Source organism: Centrocercus urophasianus, unplaced genomic scaffold (genome assembly GCF_019232065.1).
Source record: "Centrocercus urophasianus isolate 14NV4802_14NV808 unplaced genomic scaffold, USGS_Curo_1.0 seq_1332, whole genome shotgun sequence".
NCBI classification, from domain to species: Eukaryota; Metazoa; Chordata; class Aves; order Galliformes; family Phasianidae; genus Centrocercus; species Centrocercus urophasianus.
Genome location: NW_024884512.1, coordinates 10,418 through 27,760, shown reverse-complemented (window position 1 = coordinate 27,760; position 17,343 = coordinate 10,418). Strand labels below are relative to the sequence as shown.

Genomic DNA, 17,343 nt, shown 5'->3' with positions numbered 1-17,343 from the left:
CCCTGCTGAAAGGCTGCCCAGTGGTGCCAGCTCTCTCTTAGCAGAGACGCATGCAGCCCGAGCTGTGACGCTGCTCTTTCATCTGCTGAGCGTGAAAATGCTGATTTTGATGCTTTTCCTCTCCAGTTCCCGTCCATATGTGGATCCCACCCGCTGTATCCAGCAGGATCACAGAATCACAGGATGTCACAGAGCTGCTCCTCTGCGTTTGGGTTCTGCTCTGTGCTCCCCAGGCTGTGCCTGTGCTGCATTGCAGTAAGCTTAGCAGAGGGGATGCAGAGTTATTGGCAAGCAGAACACACAGAAACGATTTGGGAAAGTCTTTTGCAAGGCATCCATTGGGGGTCCGCCCCACATTCCCAAGGCAGGGGCTTTTTGTACCGTTCCTTCATGCTTTCAGACACCTGCAGAGTGCTGGGCTCCTTCCCAGAGGTGAAGCTGAGTAAACTTTTGCTCTGAGCTTGGTCAGGTGTTCCCCAAAACACGAAGTTAAGTGACAAGGGAATCGGGCAGGTCGGACAAAGGGTGATGTGAATGTATGAGTAAGAGCTGTTTGTAGAGGATGCAGAATGCACTGCGAGGGTGCCGTGTCTTCTGCAGAGATTCCGCTAGATGGTGGCATTGAACAGGGAAAGAAGAGTTTCTGCAGTAAGGAAGGAGCAGAGCCAGCAAAACTGAGCAGCAGCAACTGTGGAGATGAACCCTGTCGTGCCTTTGGGCAGAGCGCAGGACTGAGCCGACCTGTCCTTGTATGCAAACCGTGTGATTGAGCTTCCTTAATAACCCACAGCGCTGGGGCAGGTCTGCCAGTCCTCTGCTCCAGGGAGAACAAGAACAAGGCAGTGCAAGGGTGGAGAAAAGAGACCTCCTGCCCTCGCAGGGGTCACAGAGCTGATCATCAGACATGGGCACGGTGCTGAGAGGTGCTCTGGTGAAGGGAGGTGAGAGGGCAGGAAGGAAGGTTAGGCATTAGGGTTACGGTTAGGGTTAGGTCTGCTGGGTCACCTGGGGGGTGACTTCTCCCTGGGATGCCGTGCATGCCAGCAACTTCTGCAGGTGAACACAAGCCATCCCTGCTACTCGTGTGCTCACCAGTCATGTGTCTCACCTTTGTAACAAAGTGCAGGAGGGCTCATCTGTCCAGGTGTCAGCCAGCACTGGCTGTGATGGTCTCTTCTGCGTGGGGACAGAGAGGTCTTCGCTGACCACAGAACAAAGGGGCTCAGTGCCATAGGAGATAATGCAGTGCCTTGTTGAAGAGCCAGATGTAGAAAACCTGACGTGTGCTGTCTGCATGGCAGCACAGGAGCACTCAGCGGAACAGCGAGGTGCCAACAGGCAGAGCAGGTCCTGGTCTCGTTATTTGCAGCATGCAATGCATGAACGCTGTCTGGGCAGTGTGTGGCAGAGCCCTGTCCTCACGCTGTGCCTGTGTCACACCTGGACATGGCACAAGCTCACAGCTCATCGCTGCTGTTACAGAGCTGAGAGGAGCAGTGTCACAGGAAACCCCTGTGAGGAAGCACTGATTCTGAGCACAGCTCCAGAGGAGGTATGAGAGACAGAAAGTACACCTCCCCTCATTCAGGAGGCTTCCATGGGTGTGCCAAAGACCTTTTATGTCACTCACTGCAGCACGGCTGTGTAAGGGTTACCAGCCACAAGAAATGATCCTTGTGGAGCTCATTCAAAGCCCTGCAGCCAGGCATCTTTATTTCTGCACACATCTTCAGGCGTTTACTGACAATATTTGCCTTGTAATGATTGAACTCATGTTTGCCTGGCAGCAAAAGCGATTTTTGGATGAATCTAGAATACTGAGGCTTCCTGATTCCCCGCAGGAGTGTCAGTGCAGGACTCAGCTCAATGCACAGCACAGGGAACCACTGGTTCCTAATGGCAGGGAAAGGTTTGGTGCCACAAAGAGCTGTCGAGGTGTAGGAATACCTTCCAGGGACTGGTGTCAGGGAAGCAGCACCAACTTTCTCCCCCAGTTTTGTGGTAACGTGGGGCTGAAGGCACTCTGACATTTGCTGAATGTCGCTTGAGGTTTCTGGCAGAGCTGAGGGCTGAGGTCAGCTGTCTGTGCTCTGCTCCACGATGTAAACCTGGCCGGATCGCTCCTTTGCAGTGAGAACAGGAGATACGGGTTCTCACCAAAGTGTCACCTTCCCTCAGGTTCTTCTGACTGGAAAAACAAATAGCATCCTTCTTCCATTTCAGGAGCAGAGCATATGTGATTGTCAGCAGGGTGGCACACACCACGAGCACGGCAGCGTGCACAGAGCGTGGGGATCTGACCTTGGCACAAGGACAGCTCAGCACACACAGGGAGCTCTGCTGCTCAGGTGCAAAGGAAAGAGAACTGCTGTGAGAGGACAGCAGTGTGAGCAGAGGGTGTGAGGACTGGAAAGGCAGGCAGGAGATTTGCAGGGCAGTGCGTCTGGCTGACAAACACCGAGTCACACGGCGATGCTTTTGTGAGGTGCTTCCAGGTGGGGAAAGGAAAGGAGAAAGGAAAGGTAGACAACAGAAGGAATGAAGGAAATCCAAGTTGGCACTGAATCCTGAGAGAAGAGTGCCCTAGGGCAGTGGGATACCTGAGAAACGTGGTGACTTCCAGCTCATTTGATTCTCAGAAAATTGGAACTGCTATTTATTGTAAGGCTCCTGAAATAAAGCTCTCTGTATTCCTGGAACGAAGCCATCTGTGCTGTTTCTCCTCGGCTGGTGCAGCTCTAAGGGGATTTCTCATTTAGAGGCCACTTCACAGCTAATTTTTACCTTGGTTTTGCTCAACTGTCAATGAAGAAATATGTGCTCGAGGTACTAATTTCTGCCTAAATTAGAACGTTTTCCTGCGCAAAGTGAGTCGTTATAGAAGAAACCTTCAAGTACAGCCAGAGGACTGCGGCGTGCTGAGCTGCAGCCAAACAGATGCTCCCGGCTCCTTCTGTTCAGCAGCAATGCAATGCACACCCCATGCCTGCAGGTGAGAGGAGCAGATCGTACGCATGGATCCTCACTGAGAAGAGAGCAACGTTAGGAACAACATGGAGAAATCAAGAGCTCAAAGGAAAGGAAGGTGTGGAGAAAGAGGCAGCAGCTGCGTGCTGAGCCACACAGAGCTCAGCGCAGACACTGCAAGAGCAGCTGCCGGCTACACGGCCTGAGGTGCAGGGGGAGCAACATTTTTCAGTCTGGGACAGCAGGAGAAGCTGGGTGAGGAGCAGCAGGCAGCTGTGCAGGAGCACACTGGGCTGTTCTGGACAGAAGTGAGTGCTGCGTCGCCTTTGTTTTAGGAGCAGTCCTGCAAAGCCTGGTGGCAGGACTGTAAACTCAGCAGTATTCACAGCCCGGTGAAACAGCTGGCATTTGTATCTGATCTTATCTCTTATCTCTCTAGCATAAGGCTGAGTGTGGCCTCAAGTGTCCGACAGTGAGAAGGAGATGTGCTGCCAAAGCAGATGAGAGGGCAAGCTTTCGTCCTGCCAGCACCTGAGGCTGCTCTGCTGCTGTGTTTGCAGAGGGACAATCAGGATGGGCCGGAGGAATTTTAATCCTGAATGATTTCCACATTCCTTCCAGCATGGCAAAGGATTCTGCTGAGGCATCAAGCACCTGGTCCAGCTCAGTCTGTCCTACATCTGATAAGCTAATTGAGGATCTAATCTGCGGGTTACCATAAGGTAATCAGTCAACTTCCCAGAGCCAGAGCTTCCCAGGGCGTTTGGACACAGTCCTGCAAGCTAAACAACAAAACGCCATCAGCTTCCACTGCAGTCCTGGAGCACTGGGCGCTGGAAGCTGCAGTGCTGGCAGCACTGTGTGCCCCTCTTGCAGTGATGGCTCGGCTGCTTTGTGCTGCCCACAGCCCAAGGGACAAAATTAACTTTGGAAGCAGAACTGCTGAAAAGTCCTTTTTCTCTCCACGTGCAGCTGCGGCTGATTGTGCTTTTTGTTAGATCTCATTCTGGCCTTTGTCTTAGAATCACAGGGAGATGTTCAGCTTTTGTTCCAGGGAGGTTTCTAGCTTCACTGTGCCAACTGCAGCTGTAATATGTGATGCAGCTGTAAGCTAAGAATTCTTCTTTGATTCATTTTGGCTTTCCAAGGTATAACACGTGAAAGTGGAAATTTGAAGGGATTATCTGAGAGCCATAGCAGCTCTTTCTGGTCTCAGTCCGGTCGGTGTGAATGGGAAAAAGATGAGAGGATGGGAAAAAGATGAGAGCATAATCGTGGGTCAGGGCAGAAGCAGGTGTGCAGTCTCTCTCCTTTACTGGTGTGCTGTGGTCCAATGCAGAATGTTGTCCAAAGCAATTTTTTTTTTGCCTCGTCTTCCTTCCTTCCTGCATTACAGTGTACCCCAAGGAAGCTGAAAGTGGGAGCAAACTTGGAACTCACCGGGTCCTTGCCACGGTAACCCACTGTCTGAGAGGTTTCTATCAGCTGACACCATGAGTGCTTTGTTAGCATTAATGAAACGTCTGATGCTTTCCAACTTTGCATCACCCAAGCTATAGCAGGCTTTTCGCAGCCCAGCTTGTGTTGTCCTGCTGGCAGCACGGAGCTGTTGCTGCTGCTGGTTCAGGTATGGTGCCCAGCTGTCTGAATTTGAACGACCCAAAAACATTTCACAGAATCACAGAATTGTAGGGGTTGGAAGGGACCTCCAGAGCTCATCGAGTCCAACCCCCTGCCAAAGCAGTTCCCTACAGCAGGTCGCACAGGTCGGCATCCAGGCAGGTCTTGAACATCTCCAGAGAAGGAGACTCCACCACCTCCCTGGGCAGCCTGTTCCAGTGCTCCGTCACCTCACTGTACAGAAGTTCCTTCACACATTGGTGCAGAACTTCCTATGCTGCAGTTTCCGGCCGTTTCCCCTTGTTCTGTCTCCACTCACCACTGAAAACAGTCTGGCCTCACCATTCTGCCCCCCACACCTCAGATACTGATAGACCTGGATCAGGTCCCCTCTCAGTCTTCTTTTCTCAAGGATGAACAGACCCAGTTCACTCAGCCTTTCCCCATAGCAGAGATGCTCCAGGCCCTTCACCATCTTTGTGGCCCTGCGCTGGACTCTTCCCAAGAGCTCCCTGTCTGTTTTGTACTGGGGAGCCCAGAACTGGACGCACTACTCCAGATGAGGCCTCACCAGGGCAGAGCAGAGGGGAAGGATCACCTCCCTCCACCTGCTGGCCACGCTCTTTGCAATGCACCCCAGGATGCCATTGGCCCTCTAGGCCACAAGGGCACACTGCTGGCTCATGGCCGACCTGTCGTCCACCAGGACACCAGCAGAGCTCCCCTCCAGCAGCTCATCCCCCAACCTGTACTGGTGCATGCAATTATTCCTCCCCAGATGCAAGACTCTACACTTGCTTTTGTTAAACCTCATCCGTTTTTTTTTTGCCCAGCTCTCCAGCCTGTCCAGCTCTCGCTGAATGGCAGCACAGCCTTCAGGCATGTCAGCCAATCCACCCAACTTCGTATCATCAGCATTTTGTCTCCTACCAAGTGATAAACAAAAACTTGAAGAGTAAAACTGTGAGTCCCAGCACAGGTTTTCACCTTGATGATTTCTAATGGAGCGTCAGAAGGTTTTGCTTTCAGCTGCTGAAAGAAAGAGACCAAGTTTCTCACCAAGCCTCAAAGGTGAAGCTGTGTGTCATTGTCTCAACTCTTCCACGCTGGTACAGTCCCATGGGACTGCAATGAAAATCTGAGATTCCAAGAGGCCCTCAGCAATCACCATTGCTTTTTCTGTCTCTGCCCCTCAAGGCAAATCGGCCTGTTTCAGGATTATAGGAAGTGAAAAGCCTGTGTCTTCTCATTTCTGTGCTGTGGCCCTGAGTGCGCTGTACTGAAATAACATCATCTTCCTTCCATGACCGTGTGGCTCTTCCCATGACCCCGCACTGTGCCCCAACCTGGGGTCTTCAGCCCATCCGTACTGCAGCCACTCCTCACCCCACACTGCACTACCGGGTGTGCAGTGCTGCTGTGTAGTAACTGCCCAACCAGGGCGAGTGTCTTGTTGCCTGCTGGCTGCTGCCCAGCAGAAAGCAGTCCTTTAGCAGGATGCTTGTGTGCTAGCCAGCTGCTTCTGGTGTTGTTTTTTTATCTTTGTTTTGTATTTACATGAAGTGAGGGTCTTTGAGATCATGGCCTCAAGCTGCCTGAGCTCAAAGAGCATTTGAACACTGCTCCCAGTCATAGGGTTTGATTTTTGGGCGGTCCTGTATGGAACCTGGAGCTGGACTTGGGGAGCCTTCTGGGTCCTTTCCCTATGGTCTCCTCCCTCTGGCTCACTGCACCTTGCAGTGCTTGCAGGAGGGGAACTACACTTTAATAATCAGAAGATCATAAGCAGAAAGGCAGCCTGAGGACTGGGGAGTTGACGCAAAGTTGGAAAGCATCAGACGTTTCATTAATGCTCACAAAGCACTCGTGGTGTCAGCTGATAGAAACCTCTCAGACAGTGGGTTACCGTGGCAAGGACCCGGTGAGTTCCAATTGCTCCCACTTTCAGCTTCCTTGGGGTACACTGTAATGCAGTGGGGTACACTGTAATGCAGGAAGGAAGGAAGACGAGGCAAAAAGCCTGAGGACTGGGGGGTTGATAGTAGAGACGTGCCCTGCACACTGCACATCATCCCTGTACTTCCCAGCTTGGCTGTGCAGGAGCCCTGCTCTGACATGGATTTCTTTTCAAGGAACACTACGAGTGACTACTCACATATATTTGAAACGAAGGTTTGAAACCAGGATCGCAAGAGAAGCTTCGTGCTGAGCTGGAAAGCGCTGCCTGCTTTCTGCCTCTGGAGGGCAGGAATGTCTGCAGGAGCTGCAGAGGAGGGGAAGGCCTGGCGCCGGGTGATGGAACGGCTGCTGAACGGAGCTGCCAGAGGCGCTGCTGGCACCAACACTGCCGTGCTCGCTGCGTGCTGCCTGCCCTCCCTCCAGCTCTGCACTATTGCTGCGTTTCAGGATCTGCTGCCGCTCATTTGCAACCTTCATCTCCCACCAAATTCAGGCTGACAGTCTCATAAAAGCGGATCAAAAGTAAGAAAAATGAAAGCGATTTTTACAAGCCCCGTCACTTCACGCAGCGGTTACATGCATCAACATTTTCATCTTGCCAAATTACAAACAATCACGTTATCCTTACCCAGGATGTGTCATCACAAACACCTTCTCCAGCCTCGAGATTAATTTTCTTTTCTGTGTTTCTGTTATTTGGGTTTCAAGAGAGCCAGGACGCGGGCAAATGGGGTTACAGAGCAGATCTGCTCCACCAGGCGTTGAGGAGCAGGAGCAGCTCTCAGCCTGTGGAACAGAGCAGCTGGATCCTCACATTTATCACTATAATTAACTGCTCTTGTTATCTATGATACATTTAATATGAACATGACTTACTAGGTGATAGTTTCATATTTTTTCCTGGTTTGCCCATTCTTACATCTGTAGAAACGTTCACTTCTTAGTGAGCTCACTTAGATCCTGTTGGCCCAGTCCCCACCTCCCGAGCTCCCTGTGGGCTGAGCTTATCCCATTTGGTGCATTCGACACACCAAGCACTCCCCCAGTTTTGTGTTGTGTGAGCGTTTGGCGAGGGACAAAGAAATGAGGCCTCCTCATTTCTTTCCATGTGTTGAATGATGTAAACCCCACAGGGGTAACACCAGGGGTACCAGCCCCTTGTTGCTGAGCACTGGGCCCAGTCTGCTGGCCAGTTTTCAAGCACCTCAGTGCAGCTCTGCCCAGCCTGGATTGCACTGCCTTCCAGGTGATCCTTCTGCACGAGGCAGCATCAGAGGCTTTAATGAAATCGAGACACACTGCTTCAACACTTTGACCTCATCCACATAACTGTTTAGCCATAGAAGGCACTGCTGTCGCCTGGCCATGGTTTGTCTGTGGTCAGCCCATTCTGTTTCTGGCTGCTGCCTCATCCCACACAACTTTGGATGAGGACTCCAGGAGGCCGTTCTCCATGACTTTCCATGCATGGAGGTGAGGCTGGCACGTCGTTTCCAGTCTCTCTTCTTAGACCAGCTGAAGATCATAAAACCCAGGAATATAAAACCCTGCCCAGCTGTCTGAGTGTTTCTAGCTTCAAAGTAATGCCTCTCTGATGAATACATCAAGAACATGGCCTGAAGTTTGCAAAGCTCTTCTGTGTTGGAGGTGCTTCTCAATCCAACTTGTTCTTTTCTCTCTCTTCAGCCAGGCAGCTGCTTCAGCTGTGCTTGTTCCAGACTGCTGTGTGATGTTTTTCTAAGATCTGCCTATCAAGGAGGAATTCATTTCGGTTGGCGAAAGACAATGCACTGAAACAGCTACAGCTGAGACAAAGACGGAAATTAACATTTGTAAAGGAAGAAAGGGACAAAAGAAATGTTGGTGAGGAGGAAGAAAGTGAAACAAAAATGAAATCATTGCCATTATCCAACTGCAAAGGGGAGGGATGCCGCTCCAGAGATGAAGACCCCCACCGTGCAGCCTGCTGCCTGGGCCCTGCTCCAGGGGAAGAAGTTTGTCTGTGTGCAGCAACGGATGGGGCACGGCTGTGAGCACGGAGAACTGATTCACCTATCATCACCACTGGTGAATGGTCTGTTCCCATGGTGTTCACCAACAGATTCCCAAGAGGAAGGGAAGTGCCCCAAACGATTGCCCAAGTCTGCTTGCACACTGATCCTTCACCCTCACTTCTCACTGCGAGGCCTTGAATGACTCAGTCTCAGGGCAATGCAAGGAGAATGCAGCTCACGCCCTGTGGCGGTGTCTGATGAAGCTCACATTGCTCCTTTTCTTTCCAGCAGCTCCTGGAGGTGCCCATGGTTGCTGCTGATGGCATCACGGCATCCATTGTGGCACTCACACACAAGGCTCCGTTGTCATCCCACCACGGCTGGCTGCTCTCTTGCAGGTTTGCAGTTATGGCCGTCCTGTTGGTGCAGATGAGAACCTCCGTCAGGGATCAGAAAACACTTCATTTGGGGGTAGGTTCAGCAAAACCACGGGCACCAAGCCTGGAGTGTACAGATCTCCATATGTACAGCCATTTGACTCCTGGCTGAGGGCTCACGGGCAGGCTGACTCCCTGTGACTCCCACTGGTTGTGGATGATAAGGGCATTATTTTTCATTCCTTTTCTGTGCTATTGAACTACCTCAGCCCGTGAGTTTTGCTTTCTTACAGATTCTCTCCGTGCTGCTTTGCTGCCCTGGGAGGCAGAAGCTTGCTGTGCACACGACGACAATATCTTTGTTTCCAGGGTGCGGTGGACCTTCTCAGTCCATTTTAGCTGAGCACAAACCATTGCCCAGGGACCAGCTGGGGCCCTGCTCCAGGGTCAACAAAACCTTTTGGACCTCAGCAGCAATTCAGCAGTACATCCACACGCTTTAGCAGCGAAAGCTCCGCCAAAGGGCAGAGGGGAGGATTCCTGCACAGCTCGGAATGAGCTTTGCCAGGGGAACCATGCAGACTCATTGACAAGTAATGAATCATGAAGCAGCAGGAAGCAAGCGAGCCAAGAAAAAGTGTGAGCTCTGCAATTAACTACGGGGTGCTTAGGTGAATAACAAAGGGATATGATACTAAGGCACAAAGCAGTCGAAGCTGGGAGTGTTGCAAGGCTCGTTGCTGTACACCATAGCTTTCCCAAAGAACTTTTAGAGAGAAATTGCTTGCTTATCTTGAGCAGAAGCAAACCCTGTGTGTGTGTGCTGATGGGGCAAGGCAGCGCAGCTGAGAGCTTCAAACTCATGTTTAAATTGATGAGCGACCCAGATGAGTGGAAGCTAGGAAATTATCTACACCGAGACAAGGCAGCAGGCACGAGAGATGGCAGCAGAGCAGGGGAAGGATGGGTTTCCACTATGTAAGAGACACTTGCTGTGGGCGATCAGCTTACAGAGCAGATGGGAGAGAGACAAAGGAGAAACCCGCGTTGTGCCCTGGATTTGGGGAGGGATTGGAGTTGGGGTGGTGAGATGCTGCCGGAGCTCCGCTGGGGGCACCCTACAAAACGGGACCCTCGCTGGAAGGGTCTTGGAGGTGCAGACAAACTGCTCATTCAGAACTCCTCTATTATTCATGTCACCTCAGCCCCAGTACATCTGGGACTCTTTCCCTAATGCACTGTGCCAGGAGCAGCTGTGTCACGGCAGCCAGCTCCCAGCCATGGCCGCAGAGGAGGAGACTTCTTCAGAAAACATCAATTTCGGCAGAAATCCCCTGTGTTTTGTGTCCTCGCCTCCCATTCCATGTAACCCCAATGATACCAATGAGTACAGGTGTCTCTCCTGGGCAGGGAGCTTTACGTGTGCCTCTCAAGAGGAACAAGGGGAGAGGTCACAGGAAGAGCAGAGATGGTTTCTTTTTCTTTCCTTGATGCAGCATCACCTTTGAGAGAGATGGCAGTGTGCGTGTACGGATCAGGTCTTTGCCTGAGCACTGAGGACAACCTGGATAATTCTGAATGCCAATTTGCTAGAACAATTTCCTCCAAGCATCCAAAGGATGAAAGGTTCAGCCAGAGGCATCACTGCAAACTTGGTGGAATCAAGCATTCAAGAGACCTGAGCAGAACACTGAGCCCGGTGCCTGTGGCCTTGCCTGCGTGGGAAAGGCAGGATTGTCACACTGTGTTCACGATGCTCCACTGCCCTCAGTGACTGCGCTGCACTCACCGCTGCTCTGGTGCCTCCTGCTGCTGCAGCACAAGTGCTGGGTGCCACGTCTCTTCCCCATTGTTTCTCACTCTGCTTCTTCTCTAAGCTCCTTTTGTTTGCCCTGCACCCTTTGCCGGTTTCCCAGACCCATGAGGCGAGCAGATCAAACAGATGGATGCTCCCTGCTTGTCTCCAAGGATGGCTCATCTACCAGAGCCAGGAAGTTAGTGCTTGCGCATGGAAGTCACTCAGCCTCTGTGCAGAGGCTGTCACTGAGAAGCAAAGCAGCCCTCGCTCCCTGTAGCTTAATCCCCTGACCTCAGACCCGCATCGCTCCAGCTGGAGCAGTAATTCCTGCTGTTTACATGGGTCAGCAGCTAGACAAGGACTTGACTTAGATTTTCTCAGCAGGTCACACGGCTGTTTGCTAATCAGCGGTAGCACAAACACTGCCGGAATCCTCACGGGTCACTTGTTAGGGACAGGCTGAACAAACCAGCACCAGATGAAAAGCAGCACGGGTGAGTGGGTGAGGTTTGAAGCGACTGCACTGGAGCCCCGGGTCTGTGCCTAGAGGGCTTCCAGAGCTCATGAAAGGGAGAGGTGGTGCCCAGGAGACCCATTGCTCAGCCGTGGTCCTTGACTAGATCAGAGAGTGCACGTGGGGCAGCTCCCAGCCAGCATCTGCAGCGGTGTGAGCTGCCAGCAGCACGAGGCCGGACCTTGGACACTGCAGGAGCGATGGCTGCAGCTCTCATCACACTGCCATCTGTCATCCACATCCTCAGGTGCAGAGGGATTCTTGCAGTGGACATGTATAACGGAAGGGCAGCTCCCTGCATGGGGACTCGCTGCGTGATGCCAGCCCTGTCCCTGGGGATCGGCTCTTGCACCAAGGATCCAGAATTGCTCCTCCAATGGTAGGACCTGGGAGTTACTGCCATCCCGACCCTTTAATAATAACACAGTTGTGGATATAGGAACCAAGAGATTGTGTCACACCTGTGTTCTGTGAACCAGAGAGGCCAGGAAGGGTTTCATGGGGCTGAGCGGTGTAACAGTCCCTGCAGGAAGGGATGCCCTCTCTTCTTCCCTCTGCAAGCTGCTTCATACCTCAGTACCCAAGGATCTAGGGCTTATGCTTTTATAATGCTGTCAAACAAAATTGCGAGTCAAGTTCAGGGTAAGTTATCTTGATTTTGTCTTTTTCCTTCTGAAGAACCCCTGGGAGTGGTGGTGCTGGTGTTGGGCAGCGATGGATCTTTTCAATCTCTCCTCCATGCTGACCACGTTATGGCCTGCCCCAGTTTTGCAGTATTTCTCAGCACTGCTTTACGCAGCAGCTCGGTGTTCCAGAACTGAGGGCAAACGCAGAGGTGAAATGCACCACATGTGCAGGCTTCCAGCCCATCACTGCCCTGCCCACCACGATCCTGCAAGCTGGAGCACAGGCCAGCCTCGGGTTTCCTATAAGGGCAGCACTGACCTAATTAGTGTGTGAAACAAACAGCGGAGAAAGACCCGCAGCCCTGTGGTGCAGCGCGAACCCCCTCCCCTCCTTTCACTCTCCCAGCCCCGGGGCTCCATCCCAGGCAGGTGCTGCTGCGATTGCAGCAGGTTGTGAATCCTCTCCCCTCTCCTCACGGCGATGCCACCTGCTGTCTTCTGACCTCGTTAGCTTCTCCTCCTGTTCCACTTCCCCACTCCCAGCCGCGCGCTGCAGCTCATTACTGCAGAGTGATCTGCAGGATTGTGCTGCACGGAGCAGGGCGAGCAAGGAGCTCCTTGTCCTGCCGGGTCAGCACAGCAGAGGGATGTGCTGCCATCGGGATGATGCCCTTATCCCGTCCATCTCTTTTTTCCCTCTGTTGCTATCTTAATTATTTGCTTGGTGCTCCCCCTCAGCCTCTGCCCTTCTTGGCCACTTTACACATTACCCGTTACTCAAAAAGCAGATGTTGCTCTGCCCACTTGCACGTACTCACACCCACATCGCCCCTCTTTATTTCAGATCAAGCTTTCTTGCTGTTCATTCCATATTCTCTTCTGCAACTCCAGGGCTGTGGGCCACATCCCAAAGTTGCAGAAACCACACATGATTCAGGATGTTGTGCTTGCTGGAATCCTGGGCACTTCTGATCAGGTTCTGCTTCTCTTGTATCATTTATACTCTGCAAAGGGATCTCAGGTCTGTGTCAGCCTGCTTGCATGAGATCTTTGCCTGAGACTGCTGCAAGCGATTCATTGCAGGGGCCTAAGAGGGCTGCAGTGGCTGTTCTACCTACTCTTCATTCTCCTCCAGCAACCAGCCAGCTGCTCTCCTTCTAGAGATCCCCCTGAGGACATTTGGGGCTCTTCATTAGGAGACTGTGGCTAATTTTAGCCATTTCAGTACGCAAAGTCAGACAAGAAAATCTTAAGGAATAGCGTGGTGTTGTGAATGATGGAATTTAAGAGACGAGGTGATTCTCTTTGCTATATTTCTCCATCAGCCCTCTCTGGGCTGAATGTCAGATGGGAGCTTCTTTCTCCATCGTTCGTGTGGAACGTGCCTGCACAGTACAGGTTTCTCTTAGGCTTGAATTTCACACTCTTCAAAGAGGCACACAGAGCAGAGCCATAGGGAAGGCTGGGAGCACTCTGCAGAACAGCAGTGCGAGGCAGGAGAGGTTCAAGAGCTGGGAAGCATCTCCATGTCTGCAAAGGGCAGCACCTTCATCCCTGCACTGCATCCTCTCCACCTCGGGCCGTTTTCTGTCTCTCCCCAGCACTGCAGCTCCCCAGGCAGCACAGAAGGTGGATGTGCAGCAGCAGTTTGTTCCTTGGAGATCTCTGCTTCTCATGGAGGCGCGGTGGGAGCTCTGCCAGATGGCAGAATTAAGCACCTGCCCTCTGCTCAGACTGTCTTCGCTGCAGTTTGCCTTCCAGACAATTAAAGCATTCTCCTTTTTGTGACATTAGCTCCTTCAAGATGGCAAACTGTAATTTTTCAATTCGAGAGCACTGATGTAGAAGCCAGCTGAACTACCAACGAGTCTTCGGAGTATCTGTGGCTGCAACTTCCCCAGGTTAATCCCAGCGAGGTTTTCTGAGCCCTTTCCCATCTCCAACCTGAGCCACAACGCAGCTGTGTCACACCATGCACACACCTGGCCGTGGACCCACTGAGCCCAACCTGAAGACTGACTCTGTGATGTTTTAATGCTCAGTGTGGATGGGGCAGCTTGCTGCTCTGCCCTTGGAGCTGAAGCGCAGCTCCTGAGCCCACGGGGTGCCTCACCTTTCTGGCTGGAGGGGCTCTGAGCACGGATGGAGCTGCGGGTGTCTCTGTTTATTGCAGGGACTCAGACCAGATGGCTTTTGAAGGCACCTTCCCACTCAAACCATTCTATCATCCTATGACCTATTGCTGGGTGATCCCTTTAAGAAAAAAAATTGCTTTCTCTTTCTCTTTGTAAAAGCTTTCGCTTTTAGCCCACCCCATCCCCACAGCCATGGACACAGAAGTCTTTCACTTCAAGAAATGGACAAATTATATATTTTGGTACCAGAATCGCTGCTTTGAAATTAAGGACACGTGGCTCCACTACTATTGGTAAGTCGCTGGAGAGGGGAAGCGACAAAGGGGCTGACCCTGGGCAGAGCCCAGCGGGGCTGGAACCGGGCTGGAACTCCGTGCGCCCTGCAGGGAAAGCAGAGAGCTCGCTGCAGCGGGGCAGAGGCGTTCCCAGCCGGGAGTCGAGGCGGTGCTTTGCTCCCTGGCATTTTTCTCACTCCTTTCACACATCACAGGGACAGAGATGACATTGGCATCGTTATCCGGGGCAGCATGAATCTCCACAACGCCACTGCACGGATTGTCAACTCGAAAACACTGCATCTGTCCAACCACAACCTCACGTACTACCTCAAGTCAGACAGTGAGAAGGACATGGGTGAATTTCTCCACAAGCTTCAGGAGCTGGGTGTCTGCATCACTGACCAATAGAGGTGCTTCTCGTGCTCTGCCATGCAGTGCTCCTTTTCTTCTTGAGCAAACAACCATTTCATCAGGTTATATTTGTGTTTGGAAGCAGTGATTCCTCCAGCTGAACGCTTGAACTCGCCTGTTGTACCTTTGAAGGAAATTCTCCCATTACGTGCTGTTTATTTGCAGCACAGCAATGAAAGGGCACGAGGTGTGCTGAAAAAGTTAGGATCTGTGCGAGTGAAAAATGTCTTCAGCTCTGAAAATATCACATTGTTTGCAGTGGATGACACTAATGCTGCCTGCGGGGAGCTCTAGGAATTACTGGAAACTGAAAGTGAATATTGCCTTTCACTCACACACTGCAAAACTGCTGCAAAATAATAATAAAAGAAAAGCTGCCATCTGGTTTTGAATGCTTTGTGGTGTCTTTTATTATTATTTTTGGGGGGTGTTTCTGCGAGTCCCTTCCAATCCACGGTCATCGTGTCATCTGATTTTCTTTGTTTTCCAAACTTTTCAGGCATCTGGGATTTAATTTTACAGATTTACATTTTAATTTTGAGATCTAATATTTTAAAGTTTCAGCAGAGACTGATTTCTAGGCCCTGTTTTCGAAAGGCTGTAAAACCTCCTCGTTGGGCACTCTTGCTTTCTGTGCATCGAGGTGCTCGCTCATCATCCTGCTTTTCATCGAACCACAGAACCACCGAAGTTGGAAAAGACCTGCGAGATCATCCAGTCCAGCTGCCCACCATCCGATCCAAACCTTTTCATGGAGGGTGATGGAGTCCCATTTTGAGGGATCAGCACAGCTTGTGTGTTGCGCTTGGGACTCCTGCTCTTCCCTTTCCTTTTTGTGCAGGGAATTTCTTGCGTGGGTTCTTATCACGCTGAGACAGCGCTCCGTGGGAGCATCCCTGGAGGTGCAGCAGAGCTGACCTCACCAGCACCATTCTGTGGATGAGATGGAAAATTACATTGCCTTGGAATGGGAGTGAACAGTAGGAGGCATTTAGAGGAACGGGACGATGTCTGAGGTTGCACAGACAGCACTGTGGAAACGTAGATCCAAAGGAAAACCATGCGCTGTACAGGGGATTTTTACCCCTCCAAAAGAAAGCGCTTGTGTGACTGCTGCCTGTTTCCAAGGGATTCTGAAAGATACAGTGATTTTTGGAGCAAATGTTTTCCTTCTGACATGCTCCTGACAAGAAACACCGCTGTCCAAGGGCTCATGACTTATTGACAGATGTGCAGCACGTCCCAAGCACACGCTCAGCCTTTTCTGCAGCACTTGTGTGCAAGCTGAGATGGAGGGGGGGGCTGGTGCACAACGCTTGTGGGACTGCTGACAAAACTGCCCCTCTGGTCTTTGTGGGTGGGCAAAGTGGGCGAGAGTGTTGCCATGAAGCAGTGAAACAAATGGCAAAACCAGTGCCCCAAGAGGAGTATCGGGACCCCAACGGGTCCGTGCGTCCGTCCGCCCCACTCTTGGCTCCAGCACTGCAGCTGGGCGTCAATCTCCAACTGCAGAGGGAGCACCAGGGAAAAACACGCCTCCCTTCCAATGAACTGTGCTCAAATCCACTGAAATGTGTGGAGGGAATGCAACGCTCCATTATTCCCAGCAATCAAATTAAATTGATGCTTGTCATTAAAGAGTCACCGTGTGCCTTCGGCTGCCTCGCTCCGATCGTGGCTGCGTTGTCACCGCGGGGTGGTGGTGAATGGATTCCTGCACGTGCTTTATCCCAGTCAATCTCTACAGACTTCATTTGCCAGCATTTTAACGACGTTCTCATCACAGGATTTGGAAAATACCCCGCACTCTGATGTGCTGTAAGGATGACCCGGTGCACTGTGTGATCTGTAGTCAAGGGGAGGAAAATCAAAGCGCCGTCACAAAGAAAGAAGAGACTGAGCAGCACAAGTGGTTTGTCTGGGACGTTCGTCTTTGCTTCGCCAATCTGTGGTCATATTTAACAGTGATGACCTGGGGACTCGGCTTTGTGCAGCAGCGTGGTGTCTTTGCCTCTTTTCTTTCTTCCTTTCCCAGCGTTGGAAGCTTTTTGCTATCAGTGTAGAATCGTAGAATCGTAGAACTGCTCAGGTTGGAAAAGACCTTCGAGATCATTAAGTCCAACCTCAACCTAACCATGCTACCCTAACTCTAAAAACCCACCAGTAAATCAGGTCCTTTTCACCACATCCAAATGGTTTTTAAGCATATTTATGGGTGGTGACCCAACCACCTCCCTGGGGAGCCCATGCCAGTGTTTAACAGCCCTTTCTGTATAGAAGTTTTTCCTGAAAACCCATTAAACTCCTGTCTGTTCTAGGAAAATTGCTATCTGGAAGAGAAGTGTGCCCACCAGCTTTCCTCCAGTAAAGGTAGCAAATCAGGCAGGCATTCATCAACACATTAAATTACTGTGGCAGTATCGAATCGTTCATTGGTGTTTCCTTCTGTTCTCAGCAGCCCTGTGAAATGCATCCACCAATTATAGGAAATACTTCTAAAATTATGAAACATCTCTTATTTCTTGCCTGGATGCTCCATTCTTGGAGGCGTTCAAGACCAGGTTGGATGGAGCCCTGGGTAACCTGGTCTGCTACCAGATCTGGAGGTTGGTGGCCCTGCCTGTGGCAGGGGGTGGAACACGATGATGAGGTCCTTTCCAGCTC

The 17,343-nt window shown here is 51.4% G+C and overlaps 1 protein-coding gene across 1 annotated transcript; it reads left to right on the top strand.

The window, feature by feature from the left end:
* The first annotated feature begins 14,153 nt into the window (after nt 1-14,153).
* On the top strand, nt 14,154-15,096 carry LOC122157383 (oxysterol-binding protein 1-like). The gene is made up of 2 exons (XM_042813002.1): nt 14,154-14,283; nt 14,481-15,096. Exons 1-2 carry the CDS (start codon nt 14,183-14,185, stop codon nt 14,674-14,676), a joined length of 297 nt encoding a protein of 98 aa, XP_042668936.1. The 5' UTR covers nt 14,154-14,182; the 3' UTR covers nt 14,677-15,096.
* The last annotated feature ends 2,247 nt before the right edge of the window (nt 15,097-17,343 follow it).